The sequence below is a fragment of the Gopherus flavomarginatus genome, chromosome 8, assembly GCF_025201925.1.
Source record: "Gopherus flavomarginatus isolate rGopFla2 chromosome 8, rGopFla2.mat.asm, whole genome shotgun sequence".
Lineage (NCBI taxonomy): Eukaryota > Metazoa > Chordata > Testudines > Testudinidae > Gopherus > Gopherus flavomarginatus.
Window position 1 is genome coordinate 1,139,196 of NC_066624.1, and position 12,332 is coordinate 1,151,527.

At 46.0% G+C, this 12,332-nt stretch overlaps 1 protein-coding gene across 1 annotated transcript in view; it reads left to right on the forward strand.

The window, feature by feature from the left end:
- TEX11 (testis expressed 11) overlaps window positions 1–12,332 on the forward strand; it is a 138,212-nt gene that overhangs the window by 54,751 nt on the left and 71,129 nt on the right. The window contains exon 14 of the mRNA XM_050964910.1: window positions 1,010–1,095. Within this exon, the coding sequence (XP_050820867.1) occupies window positions 1,010–1,095 (86 nt within the window). The remainder of the gene's footprint in view (window positions 1–1,009; window positions 1,096–12,332) is intronic.

Here is a 12,332-nt window from a genome sequence, read left to right on the forward strand (position 1 = left end):
ACAGCAGCAAGGAAAGGAGCAGAACATGGGGCTGCTGGCGGCAGTGACTCTGGCGCGGCCCTACCACCCCCAACCGCACCCCTTGCCCTTCCATGCAGCTGTCTCTGCTCCATCTGTACAGCAGCAGCCCTGCTGGAGGACAGGGCTCAGGGTGGTACAGCTGCCAGAGTTGCGGCTGATGTTCTGCTCCTTTCCCTGCAGAGCTTCCTGGGAGAGCTCTGTGGTTCGGGGCTCTCCTGGGAACTGCAGCGGGGAAAGGAGCAGAACCCCCACCCCTGCCCTTTTACAGAGCTATGTCTCCGTCCTCTGTCTGTGTACTACAGCAGCAGCCCTGCTGGAGGACAGGGCTGGGGCGGGGCGGGGCAGAGCTGAGGGTGGTAAATCCACCAGAGGAGCTGCTGCTGTTCTGCTCCTTTCCCCATTGGGAACTGCAGCGGGGAAAGGAGCAGAATACCGGCAGCTCCTCTGGCAGCTGTACCACTCCCTGCCCTGTCCCCCCAGCCCTGTCCTCCGGCAGGGCTGCTGCTGTACAGACGAAGGAGACGCAGCTGCGTGGAAGAGCAGGTCTGGGAGTGGTACAGTCGCACCAGAGGAGTTGCCGGCATGGGACCCATGGCTCCTCCATCAGCTATAAATACCTTGCTGGTGTGGCATACTGGAGCATACCGCTGTACTTGCACTGCTGATACCCATGCATGCACACGCACACACCCTCCAAGATCTACCCCACCACATCCCTGTTACCACAGAGTCTATTAACAAGTTTCTGTATGGCAGAGGGGCAGTTGGGGTGGCCCACTCTTTATGCCTTCAGTTCAAAATGTGAGGACACCCAGGGTACAGACACTGCTGCAATGGACATTGTAGTCCAGGAATCTGTTTGGCATGCACTGGGCTCATGCGCACCAATAGTGGAACACATCTTGAAGAACGACAGTTACTGTACAGTAGGTAATAGTTTCTTCTTTATTTAAGACCTTGTAATTGCTTAATTTTAATCACTTCTCAGGTCACTATACAGGAAAACAGCTGTCACCTGAAACACTGAACCGGCTGCACATCATTCTGTGGGACCGAGCTGCCAAGAGCTATGAGGTTTGGAAACAAAGGAGGTCTTTGTTCTTTGCTTTAAAAAAAAATGAAGGATCACTGTTCTAGGGTGATACTTGCCATTTAAGAGAGAGCGGGGCTAGTGCACCTATGACTCATCAGCTCACACCAATTGGATTTTACAGGAGGGCACTTGTAGATGGAAGAGATCTGGTGAGTCAAGGGGAACCTGAGACAGGAAATGGGGGCAGGTGAGAGCTGTCTGGGAGAGACAGTTATCAGAGAGCAGAATTCTCTGCAGGCAGTATCTGAGAAGGAGGAGCAACTGAGTAGGTGTGATGGGATTCCCGAATGCAACTTGGACTGTGGGACTGCTGAGCCATCTGTCCCACCAACCTGGCATATTCCTCAGACTGTGATGCTGTTGGCAGGTACTGCACTTACACAGACATCCACAGGCACTGACACACCCAACTGAATTATATGAATGCGTCTCTCAGCCATTCATGAACCAACAATAGAGAGGCTCTCCCCAGCCTTGCACCCCAGAATTGTACCATCTTGCGCTCATCAGAAGCCTGACCAGTGTAAGTTCATTACCCAATCCGACCCTCCCTCAATGTGGAGAAGACATGCACTAGCCTTCGTAAACGGGGCTTAGATTTCCCAAGCACGTTTTAGGTAAAATATAAAACAAATTTATTAACTACAGAGATAAATTTTAAGTGATTGTAAGTAGAAAGTGTAGAGATCAAAGTTGGTACATAAGAAATAAAAGTAAATTCACAATTTGAGTTCTATAAACTGTGACAAAGTTCCTCTCTACCTTGGTGGGTCCTGCGCTTATTGGCAGATTTGCACACCTTAGTGATCTTCCCCTCTGGTGGAACCCACAGTCTGGGTCAACACCTCCTGTATCTGATCGGGAGTTGGGAGGTTTGCGGGGAACCCGGGCCCGCCTCTACTCCAGGTTCCAGCCCAGGGCCCTGTGGATTGCAGCTGTCTATAGTGCCCCCTGTAACAGCTGCATGACAGCTACAACTCCCTGGGCTACTTCCCCATGGCCTCCCCCAAACATCTTCTTTATCCTCACCACGGGACCTTCCTCCTGGTGTCTGATAACGTTTGTACTCCTTAGTCCTCCAGCAGCACAGCCTCTCACTCTTAGCTCCTTGCAGCTCTTGCTCCCAGCTTCTCACATGCCCATCACAAACTGAAGTGAGCTCCTTTTTAAACCCAGGTGCCCTGATTAGCCTCCCCTGATTGGCTGCAGGTGTTCTAATCGGCCTGTCTGCCTTAATTGGTTCTAGCAGGTTCCTGATTACTCAAGTGCAGCCCCTGCTCTGGTCACTCAGGGAACAAAAAACTACTCATCCAGTGACCAGTATATTTGCCCTCTACTAGACTCCTGTACCCCACTGGCCTGGGTCTGTCACAAAACTAAACAGGACTTGAATCAAACCGTGTCTCACCCTGATACAGTAACTCCTCACTTAACGTCCTCCCGCTTAATGTTGTTTTGAAGTTACGTTGCTGCTCCATTAGGGAACATGCTCATTTAAAGTTGTGCAATGCTCCCTTGCAATGCTGTTTGGCAGTACTTAGGCCTTTCTGGGAGGGGAGGGAAGGAGCGGAGACACTGCATGCTCTGAAGAGGAGGTGGAGTGGGGGTGGGAAGAGGTGGGTCTGGAGCATCCCCCGGCAAAGTTGGTGCCTGTTCTTCTGGAGGGATACTGCCGCTGCTGCTGCGCAAGGTACTTCCTAGCGTCCGTCCTTGCCTGCAGCAGGCTGTGTCTGTGTGGGGTAAGCCAGGGGCACCTCCTAACACAGTACAGTACTGTACAGTATATAATGCATTTTGTCTACTCCCCCCAAAAAATTTCCTTGGAACCTAACCTCCCGCATTTACATTAAATCTTATGGGGAAATTGGATTAGTTCAATATCGTTTCACTTAAACTTGCATTTTTCAGAAACATAACTACAACATTAAGTGAGGAGTTACTGTAGATGGTATAAACAGGTCATAGATCTTCAGTACACAGGCTGGAATCCTCCTTCAGCCTGGGACCGCCCTCCCCAGTTCAAAGTCTTTGTCCTCCAGATATGTTTCCAGGTTTTGAGTTGTGGGGGGAGTGAGGCCAAGTGATGATATCACTTCCCCTCTTTATAGTTTCTTGCAGCCTGCTGGAAAGATCTATGCTTGTGACATGTGCAGAGGCGCTGACTTTCTAATCTGCCGGAGGGTACACCTCCCAGCTCCACCCAGGCCCTGCCCCCACTTTACCCCTTCTTCTAAGGCCCTTCCCTTTCCCTGCCTCTTTCTGCCCCGATTCACCCCACCTATATCATCCCACCCCATTCCATGCCCTCCTTCGAGCATACTCCATCCTTGCTCCTCCCTCCTTCCTCCCCAGCACCTCCTGCGCCCAGCAGAACAGCTGATCTCAGCAGGCAGGAGATGCTGATTGGTGGGGCTGTCAGTGGGCAGGAGTCACTGGGAGCAGGGGAGGAGCTGATCGGGGTGGGGGGGAGCTGCTGGTGGATACTCAGCACCCACCATTTTTTTTCCCTGGAGTACCCACAGAGTTGGCACTTATGGACATGCAGGGCCACCCGCATTGGTCAAGCATTCTCCATTGTATACATACTCTCTCTGAGAAGTCTTCTGGGATGGCTATTGGGAAAGTGAATTCCCTGGCCCATCTGGCTCCTTCAGTGTTGTACTGAAAGGCTGGTTGTGGGTGTTCCCAACTTCACAACATATTTTAGTAACACACATCTAGCAAAACTTCGTAACTTCACATACAATGATAACACACATAATCCAACAGGATATTAATGTTCAACAGATCAGTAATTTAAAAATGATATTTACAAGTAGGGCCGTCAAGCAATTAAAAAAATAATTGCGATTAATCACACTATTAAACAATAATAGAATATGATTTATTTAAATATTTTTGGATGTTTTCTACATTTTCAAATATATTGATTTCAGTTACAACACAGAACACAGTACAGTGCTCACTTTATTTTTTATTACAAATATTTGTGCTGTAAAAAGCAAAAGAAATGGTATTTTTCAATTCACCTCATACAAGTACTGTAGTGCAATCTCTTTATCATGAAAGTTGAACTTACAAATGTAGAATTATGTACAAAAAATAACTGCATTCTAAAATAAAACAATGTAAAACTTTAGAGCCTACAATTCCACTCAGTCCTACTTCTTGTTCAGCCAGTCAGTCAGATAGACAAATTGGTTTCTTGTTCAAAATGTCACCTGAAAGTGAGACCAGGCGTTTACATGGCACTGTTGTAGCTGGCATCGCAAGATATTTACGTGCCAGATGCACTGAAGATTCATGTCCCTTTGTCTTCAACCACCATTCCAGAGGATGTGTCCATGCTGATGACAGGTTCTGTTTGATAATGATCCAAAGCAGTGCAGACCGACACATGTTCATTTTCATCGTGTGAGTCAGATGCCACCAGCAGAAGGTTGATTTTCTTTTTTTATGGTTTGGGTTCTGTAGTTTCTGCATTGGAGTGTTGCTCTTTTAAGACTTCTGAAAGCACGCTCCACACCTCGTCCCTCTCAGATTTTGGAAGGCACTTCAGATTCTTAAACCTTGGGTCAACTGCTGTAGCTGTCTTTAGAAATCTCACATTCTTACCTTCTTTGTCAAATCTGCAGTGAAAGTGTTCTTAAAACAAATATCATGTGCTGGGTCATCATCCAAGATTGCTATAACATGAAATATATGGCAGAATGTGAGTTAAACAGAGTAGCAGACATACTATTCTCCACCAAGGAGTTCAGTCAAAATTTAATTAACATATATATTTTTTACTAGCGTCATCAGCATGGAAGCATGTGACTGAAGCATGAAGGTGCATACAAATGGTTAGCATATCTGGCACATAAATACCTTACAATGTCGGCTACAAAAGTGCCATGCCTGTTCACACTTTCAGGTGATATTGTAAATAAGAAGCTGGCAGCATTATCTTCCGTAAACTTAAACTAACTTAATTGTTTTAGCGATTGGCTAAACAAGAAGTTGTACTGAGTGGACTTGTAGGGTCTAAAGTTTTACATGGTTTTGTTTTTGAGTGCAGTTATGAAAAAAAACCCTACACTTGTAAGTTCCACTTTCACAATAAAGAGATTGCATTATGGTACTTGTATGAGGTGAATTGAAAAATACTATTGTTTATCATTTTTACAGTGTCACTATTTGTAATAAAAATAATATAAAGTGAGCTCTGTATACTTTGTATTCTGTGTTGTAATTGAAATCAATATATTTGAAAATGTAGGAAAACATCCACAAATAATTAGTACATTTCAATTAGTATTGTTTAACAGTGTGATTAAAACTGATTAATTTTTAATCACAATTTTTTTGAGTTAATCATGTGAGTTAACTGTGATTAATTGACAGCCCTACTCAAAAGACATACTTTGTACAAAACATATAATTATATGAAAGTGGTGAATATGGGGGTTCTAGGGTCCTGCTTTGAGGTACAGAGCGCACAGTAGGAGGCTGGAAGTGGGGCTCGTTTGCTGATTACCTGAGATATAGAGCCAGTGGTGGGAGGCTGAAAGGGGCTGGGAGCCAGTGCAGGAGCTAATTTGCTGAGAAGAGCCAATGCCAGGAGAATAAAAATGGCTGAGTCACTGACCCATGTGTGGGCAGAAAAGTCCTGAGACTAGTCACTCAGGTGGATATCCTGGAGAGTGAGTGGCCGTGGAACAAGGGCAGAAAGGAACTGGGAACCAAATACTGGTGGACTCATGGGCGTGTAGCTTAGAATCATAGGGTTAGAAGGGACCGCAGGGGTCATCTAATCTAACCCGCTGCCAAGAGGCAGGATTTGTTGTGTCTAAACCATCCAAGACAGATGCTATCCATCCTCTTTTTGAAAACCTCCAGAGAAGGAGCTTCCACAACTTCCTTAAAAAATCTCTGTACATTTTTATGTTTGGAAATTGGGAAAACAGTTTTATCATGAGGGTTCTGTGGATTATTGCATGTGTATTTGAATAATTTATGCCCAGAGGTGGGATTTTAAGTGGACACCGAGAGAGACTGTATTCTTTTCATGGCTTGATTGAGAGGAACTTGAAGCAGGTGTGTCTGTCATGGCACATCCTGCCACAGGGGAGAGTTCCTGGGTGGGGCCACTGTCTTAAAAGTCACTTTTCTTGGCTATCAGAGGGGTAGCCGTGTTAGTCTGCATCTGTAAAAGCCGTGTTAGTCTGGATCTGTCATGCATCCGACGAAGTGGGTATTCCCCACAAAAGCTCATGCTCCAAAACGTCTGTTAGTCTATAAGGTGCCATAGGATTCTTTGCTGCTTTTCTTGACTAGTTTGCTGTGGCTGTTCCTAGGAAAGTAAGTTATGCTGAGATCCCTGATCCAGGCAGAGAATGTTTTTCTTTATTTCCAAGCAGTTAAGCTCTACAGCACATCAGTAACTTGAGAATAATCTTGTTTCTCAGGTTTTAGAAAAGGAACATAGTTATTGCCAAAATGGATCAGCCCACGGTCCATCTAGCTTAGTATCATATCTCCAACAATTATCAGCACCAGATACTTGAGAGGAAGGTGCGAGAAATCCTATTGTAGCACATGTGGGGTAATCTGCCTCCCATGGAGGTCTCTTCCTGATCCCTAATAGTTAAAGATTCATTAAAACCCTGAAGTGTGATGTTTTATATCCATACATAAATTTATCAGTAACTATTGTAGCTATGGATACTTGCCTATATAAACGTCAAATTCCACTCTGAGTTTTGCTAAATTCTTGGCCTCAGTGACATTTTGTGGCAGTTTGTTCCAAAATCTAATTACACGTGTGAAGAAATCTTTTATCAGTTTTGAATTTGTCACCTTTAATTGAATGTTCTCTCATTCTTTTTATTATGGGACAGGAAGAACAGAAGCCCCCAGTCTCCCTTCTCTAGACCTATCATTATTTCATATACAGTTATGATGTCCCCTCTTATTCATCTCCTTTCTGAGTTAAACAATCTCATAATATCTTCGAGGAATGGTCTCTATGTATATTCTACACGTGTGGGTATACATGAACACCATGTCCCTGAGTCCAGAAATTCTTCAAAGTAGTGTCTGTTGGCCTGCACACACAGAGTAGCTCTCCTTGTGCTCCCAACAAAGGGTGTAAGAGACAGTGCAGGTTGACACCTCTTCAATTTCTTCTTCTTGCTGCATGGACTAAGTCAGAATCATATCCTCCTCCACTCAATTGTGTAACCTGCAAAGAAAGAAAATGTAAATAATTATATATCTTAGCTTAGTAGTTAGTGATGAAAGTTTATAGTTAGCATAGAGTTTTTCTTTCCCTCTAGTTGGGAAACCACTTCTTGGCTCCAGAACTATGCCCAGAGTCCTGGGATTCAAGAATTGCATCTCTTGCCCTTGCTCCTTCTCCATCAGTGATGAACATCAGTGGTGCCTGTACTGTCTGAATGAGGCACATATTGCTGCAAAGTGCAGTGTCTGTCGTTCATTCCCACCCAGAACTTCAGAAGCCTGGGAGCTTTGCCTACAAAAACACCTGATAGAGAAGGCGGGAGGGCCCTCTCTGATCTAGGCTAGGGAGACCCTCTCTCCCTCCCCGTCCGCCCCCCCCCCCACCCTGGTATATCAGCCTCAATTGACCAGCAGTGCCTTTGCATGTGTTGTGGAGTGGAGCCTTCTACATTTAAGCCCAACGACTCTTCTGGGGAACTCTCATGGGCAAACGTGCTTCCACCCCGAGACTGCCCAGGTTGGGTGAGATGATGCTTGCGGAACCTAAGGAATTGACTCTGCAGAAGACTGTTAAATTGGGGGGAAAGGCATATGAAAGGAAAGATCTGCTGGTTCTGTTGGTCACCTCAGTACCAAAGCGTAAGGACAGATGTTTGCCGGTTTCATCTACAAGTGCTGGTCTGGATCTATTGTTGGCACTGCCTTTTTCATCTAAAGACCATCTGGCTGCTGCAGATGCACCAAGTCCTTCTGACTTGACTGCTGGAAGCACTTGGACACCTGGGTTTATGGAGGCATACATAATACCGGAGGATATATTCCTCCCTTATCTACAGTCTACACTTCTTTCCAATTGTGCTCTATTGAGGGATGTCCTAACTTCGGAGGAGCAGTCCCATCTTCAACCATCTGTCAGGAGTGCCATGGTACTGATGGAACAGTTCTCTGACTTGGATGAGTCAGAGGAGATAGTTGCACCAGTATCTCCCCATAGACACTTGAGCCCTGATTGTCAAGGAGTTACACTTGTCTTTTCTCCAGGTATGATCTCCTCAACCCCGTTTCCCTTGGGATCTCCTGCAACCAATTGATTCCTCTTTCTGGCCTTATTGGGATAAGTGGGATCCTTATGGCAGGGGTCTGGGCCCTTCTCCTTCAGATCCGTTGGTGTATTAGGAGAAGAGCTGGAACCAGATCCACAGGTCCTGGTAGATCCGACGAGTACCTCTTCATTGTCCCTGGACAATATGGTTACCTCTTCTTTGTCTTCTCTGCTGGATGACCACTGGCAGTACCAGGAGCTGTTACAAAGAGTTGCCAGTAACCTACAGATCCCATTAGAGGAGGTCCAGGATCTTCAACACCAGCTCCTGGCCATCTTAAACTACAGGGACTGATTAAGGAGACCCTTCTGATCAATGAGTCCATACTAGAACTAGCCAGAGCGGTAAGGCACACTCCAGCATCCTGTATCCCTACACCAAAAAGAGCTAAGAGCTGATACTTTGTTCCTGCCAAAGGAGATGAATTTTTATTTTCCCATCTTGTTCTGAACTTACAGGTGGCTACAGAAAGAGCTCTGTCACACTATCAGAGGGCCACTGTGGCAGATAAAGGCTCTAAGAGACTGGACTTCCTGGGGAGATAGGTCTTCTCTGCAGGCCTGAAATTTCATGTCACTGACTACCGAGCTTTGTTAGCTAAATACGACTTTATAACTATTCCAGGTTTGCAGACTTCAGAGATAAGCTTCCCTCAGAGGACAGGGCCCAATTTCAGTCCCTTTTAAATTAAGGGAAGCTCGTGGCAAAAGAAGCCCTGCAGGCTGCAGTGGACACTGTAGAAAACAGCTTCCAGAAATCTGGACATTGGTTTAGTCATAGAGGGGGACTCTTGGCTGCAATCGTCAGGGTTTCCTAGGGAGGCACAAAACACCAGGACCTCCTCTTTGACAAGTGCAACCTCTTTAATGAGAAAATGGATGAGTCCCAACCACTAAAGGATTCAGGATTCACTCTGTACTCACTGGAGATTTATACTCCAGCCCTCAGGAGGAAACATCAGAATCAACCCAAGGCTGCCTTGTCCTCATACACCTTTTTACCAGTGCCCAACTGCGCCTCCATGCAAGCGCCAGAGGAATCAGAAGTTTGCTTCTTGGACCCTATACTGCCACAGCCTCTACCTCTGTTAACTGCTGGCCATGAGCCATTTTTGACATATTGATCAAGACCTGTGTAGCACCGTTGATGCCACCCACCTCTTCCCCTGTCATCTTTGGGGCTGTCTTACTCCTTTGCCCATTACCAGAACAAGATCACTACAGACAGGTGGGTTCTGGAGATTATTCATAAAGGATATCCAGAGTTCCTCTCCTTCCCCCCTAACAAACCCCCATCCTGGGCTCCCTTCGGGTACCACTCTTACAAGATAATTCTTCAACAGGCAGTGGAATCCCTTTTACATTGAGGGTGTCCCTCCTCATTACCATGGGATGGGGTCTGACTCCCCAGATTTCCTAATCCTCCAAAAACACAGGGGGTGGAAACCCATCCTGGACCTTCAGCAACTCAACATCTATTTGAAAGCAGAAATTTTGGATGATTATGTTGGTATCAATAATCCCTTCTCTTCAGAAAGGGATGTGGTTTGCGGCTCTCAACATAAAGGATGTGTATTTCCATGTGGACCTTCACTCATTGCACTACTTTTACGGTTGGCCACAAACATTTCCAATTTCAGGCCCTCCACGTTGGGCTCACTACAACAACCAGTGTATTTACAAAGGTTTTCTTTGTGGTAGCATCCCAGATGAGCCACCAGGGGTATATGGTGTTTCCATACCTAGACAATTAGCTCCTGGTAGGCTGGTCTCATCAGAAGGTCAGGTCAGCAATAAGGTTTCTCATACAACTTTTAGCAGCTCCAGGCATTTGCATAAAAAGAAGAAAAGTCCATATTATTACCAACAAAGACAATAAACTTTATAGGGGCAATGTTGGACTCTGTTTCTCTGACAGCACTGCTCCCCGCAGACAGATCTCATACAATAAGCAACATGATTTCATGCATTACCCACAGACCATGAGCTATAGTGCACCAGTGTCTTTCACTGTTAGGCCACATGGCTGCATGCATCTACAGGATGCTGTTTCTCAGACTCCACTTGTGGTGCATGCAAGCTTGGCTCCGTTTGATCTACCCACCCAACAGGACTTCATAAACTCCAAGGTGACTGTTCCCACCAGAGTTATTGTCTCCCTCACATGGTGGTTGAATGCAGAATAGGTCATGGTGGCAGTCACCTGGACAACCACACTGCTCAAGGTACCTGGACCCTATGAGAAGCCAGGCTACATTTAAACATACTGGAACTGAGGGCAGTCTGCCTTGCGTGCAAGGCCTTCTTGCTGCTCATACGCTCACTTCATGTACAGATAATTTTGCACAGTGATCACCACGGTTCTCTATATAAACAAACAGGGAGGAGTCAAATCTTATCCCCTCTTTCTGGGAACCGTCAGACTTTGGAACTGGTGTGTCAGGAACCTATCATGATAGACACTGCTTACCTTCCTGGTATTCACAACTGCCTTGCAGACTAACTAAGCAGAAGCTCCTTAACAGACCACAAATGGGAGATTCACGACATGGTCCCAGTGAGATATTTACACAGTGGGGTACTCCATTATGGAACCTCTTTGCATCCGTAATGAACAAAAAGTTCTCCTGTGGCAGGGCCTACTCGCTCCTGCCTCTGCTCAAGTCCACAGATTGCTCAAAGAGCTATATGCTAGTAAAACACCCGGTGCAGTTTATTTACGATGTTGGCTTCCAGCCCCTTATACACTATACAGCCTTCCTCCTACAGTCTGAGAGGACCCTCAGCTCCTGAGGTAAGCGGGGAAGAGCAATCTTCCCCTCTCTCTGTGTGCTTCCTCCCTCCTACTTCCTTCCCATGCCTTTTTGTATGCTTTTCCTAATGGGTTAACTAGCCTTCCAGCTTTCCTTCACTCACCAATTAGGTACAACTCTTCTTAACCAGGTCTGTTCTGCAGTATTTAATTGGAGCTGCAATGAATGGTTGCTCAGCTATTGTTGCCCAGCACTCTGTCACAACTCCCTGTATTGTTCCAGAGAAGCGATGGGTCACAACTCCTAGGGCGACGCTTTTCTGCTGTCTTGGGCGAATGGCTTCAGATATGACTTTCCCTTCCATTCCCTTATTTCCACTAGTCATGGGGAAGATACGATATGACAGAGCCAACATCATTCTCCTAGCCCCCTATCGGCTCAAACAGTTCTGGTTCATGGAACTTCTAATCATGTCTGGCCACCCACCAATCAGGATACTCCCATTCCCAGATCTCCCAGCCCAGGAGGCGGGTGGGAAATCAAGTATCCCAATCTACTTCATGGCCTCATGTTGAACGCGCTTCAGAAATAGCGCTCATGCTTGGTCTTTGTTCAGAAGATCCTTAACCAAAATAGAACCTGGTGTTTGGCCAAATGAAGATGCTTTTTGGCCTGGGTGCAACTCTACCAACATTCTACAGATACCTTAAGCATGCTGGTGGTCCTGGACTATCTCCTGTCCCTGAAGACTTCAGGTCTTGTTATTAGTTGACTGCAAATACATCTTGCAGCAATTAGTGACCTTCTTCCCTTCGGTGGAAAGATGTTCCACCTTTACTCATCCTGCTACAGTACAATTTATGAAAGGTCTGATCAGGACCTTCCCTCTAGTGCTTTAACCATGTCATGTCGACAGTCACAAGCCCACATTTTGAATCCTTGATGACGTGCTATGACACACCTCTCTATGAAGATAGTGTTCTTAGTGGCTATCACTTCAGCCAGAAGGCTCAGCGAGCTTGGAGTCATCATGGTAGATCCTCCTTATGCAGTGGCTCACAAAGGAAGGGCTTCTCTCTGACTACACTCTAAATTTCTCCCTAACATTGTTTGAGTTCCATATCAGTCAAATGATATA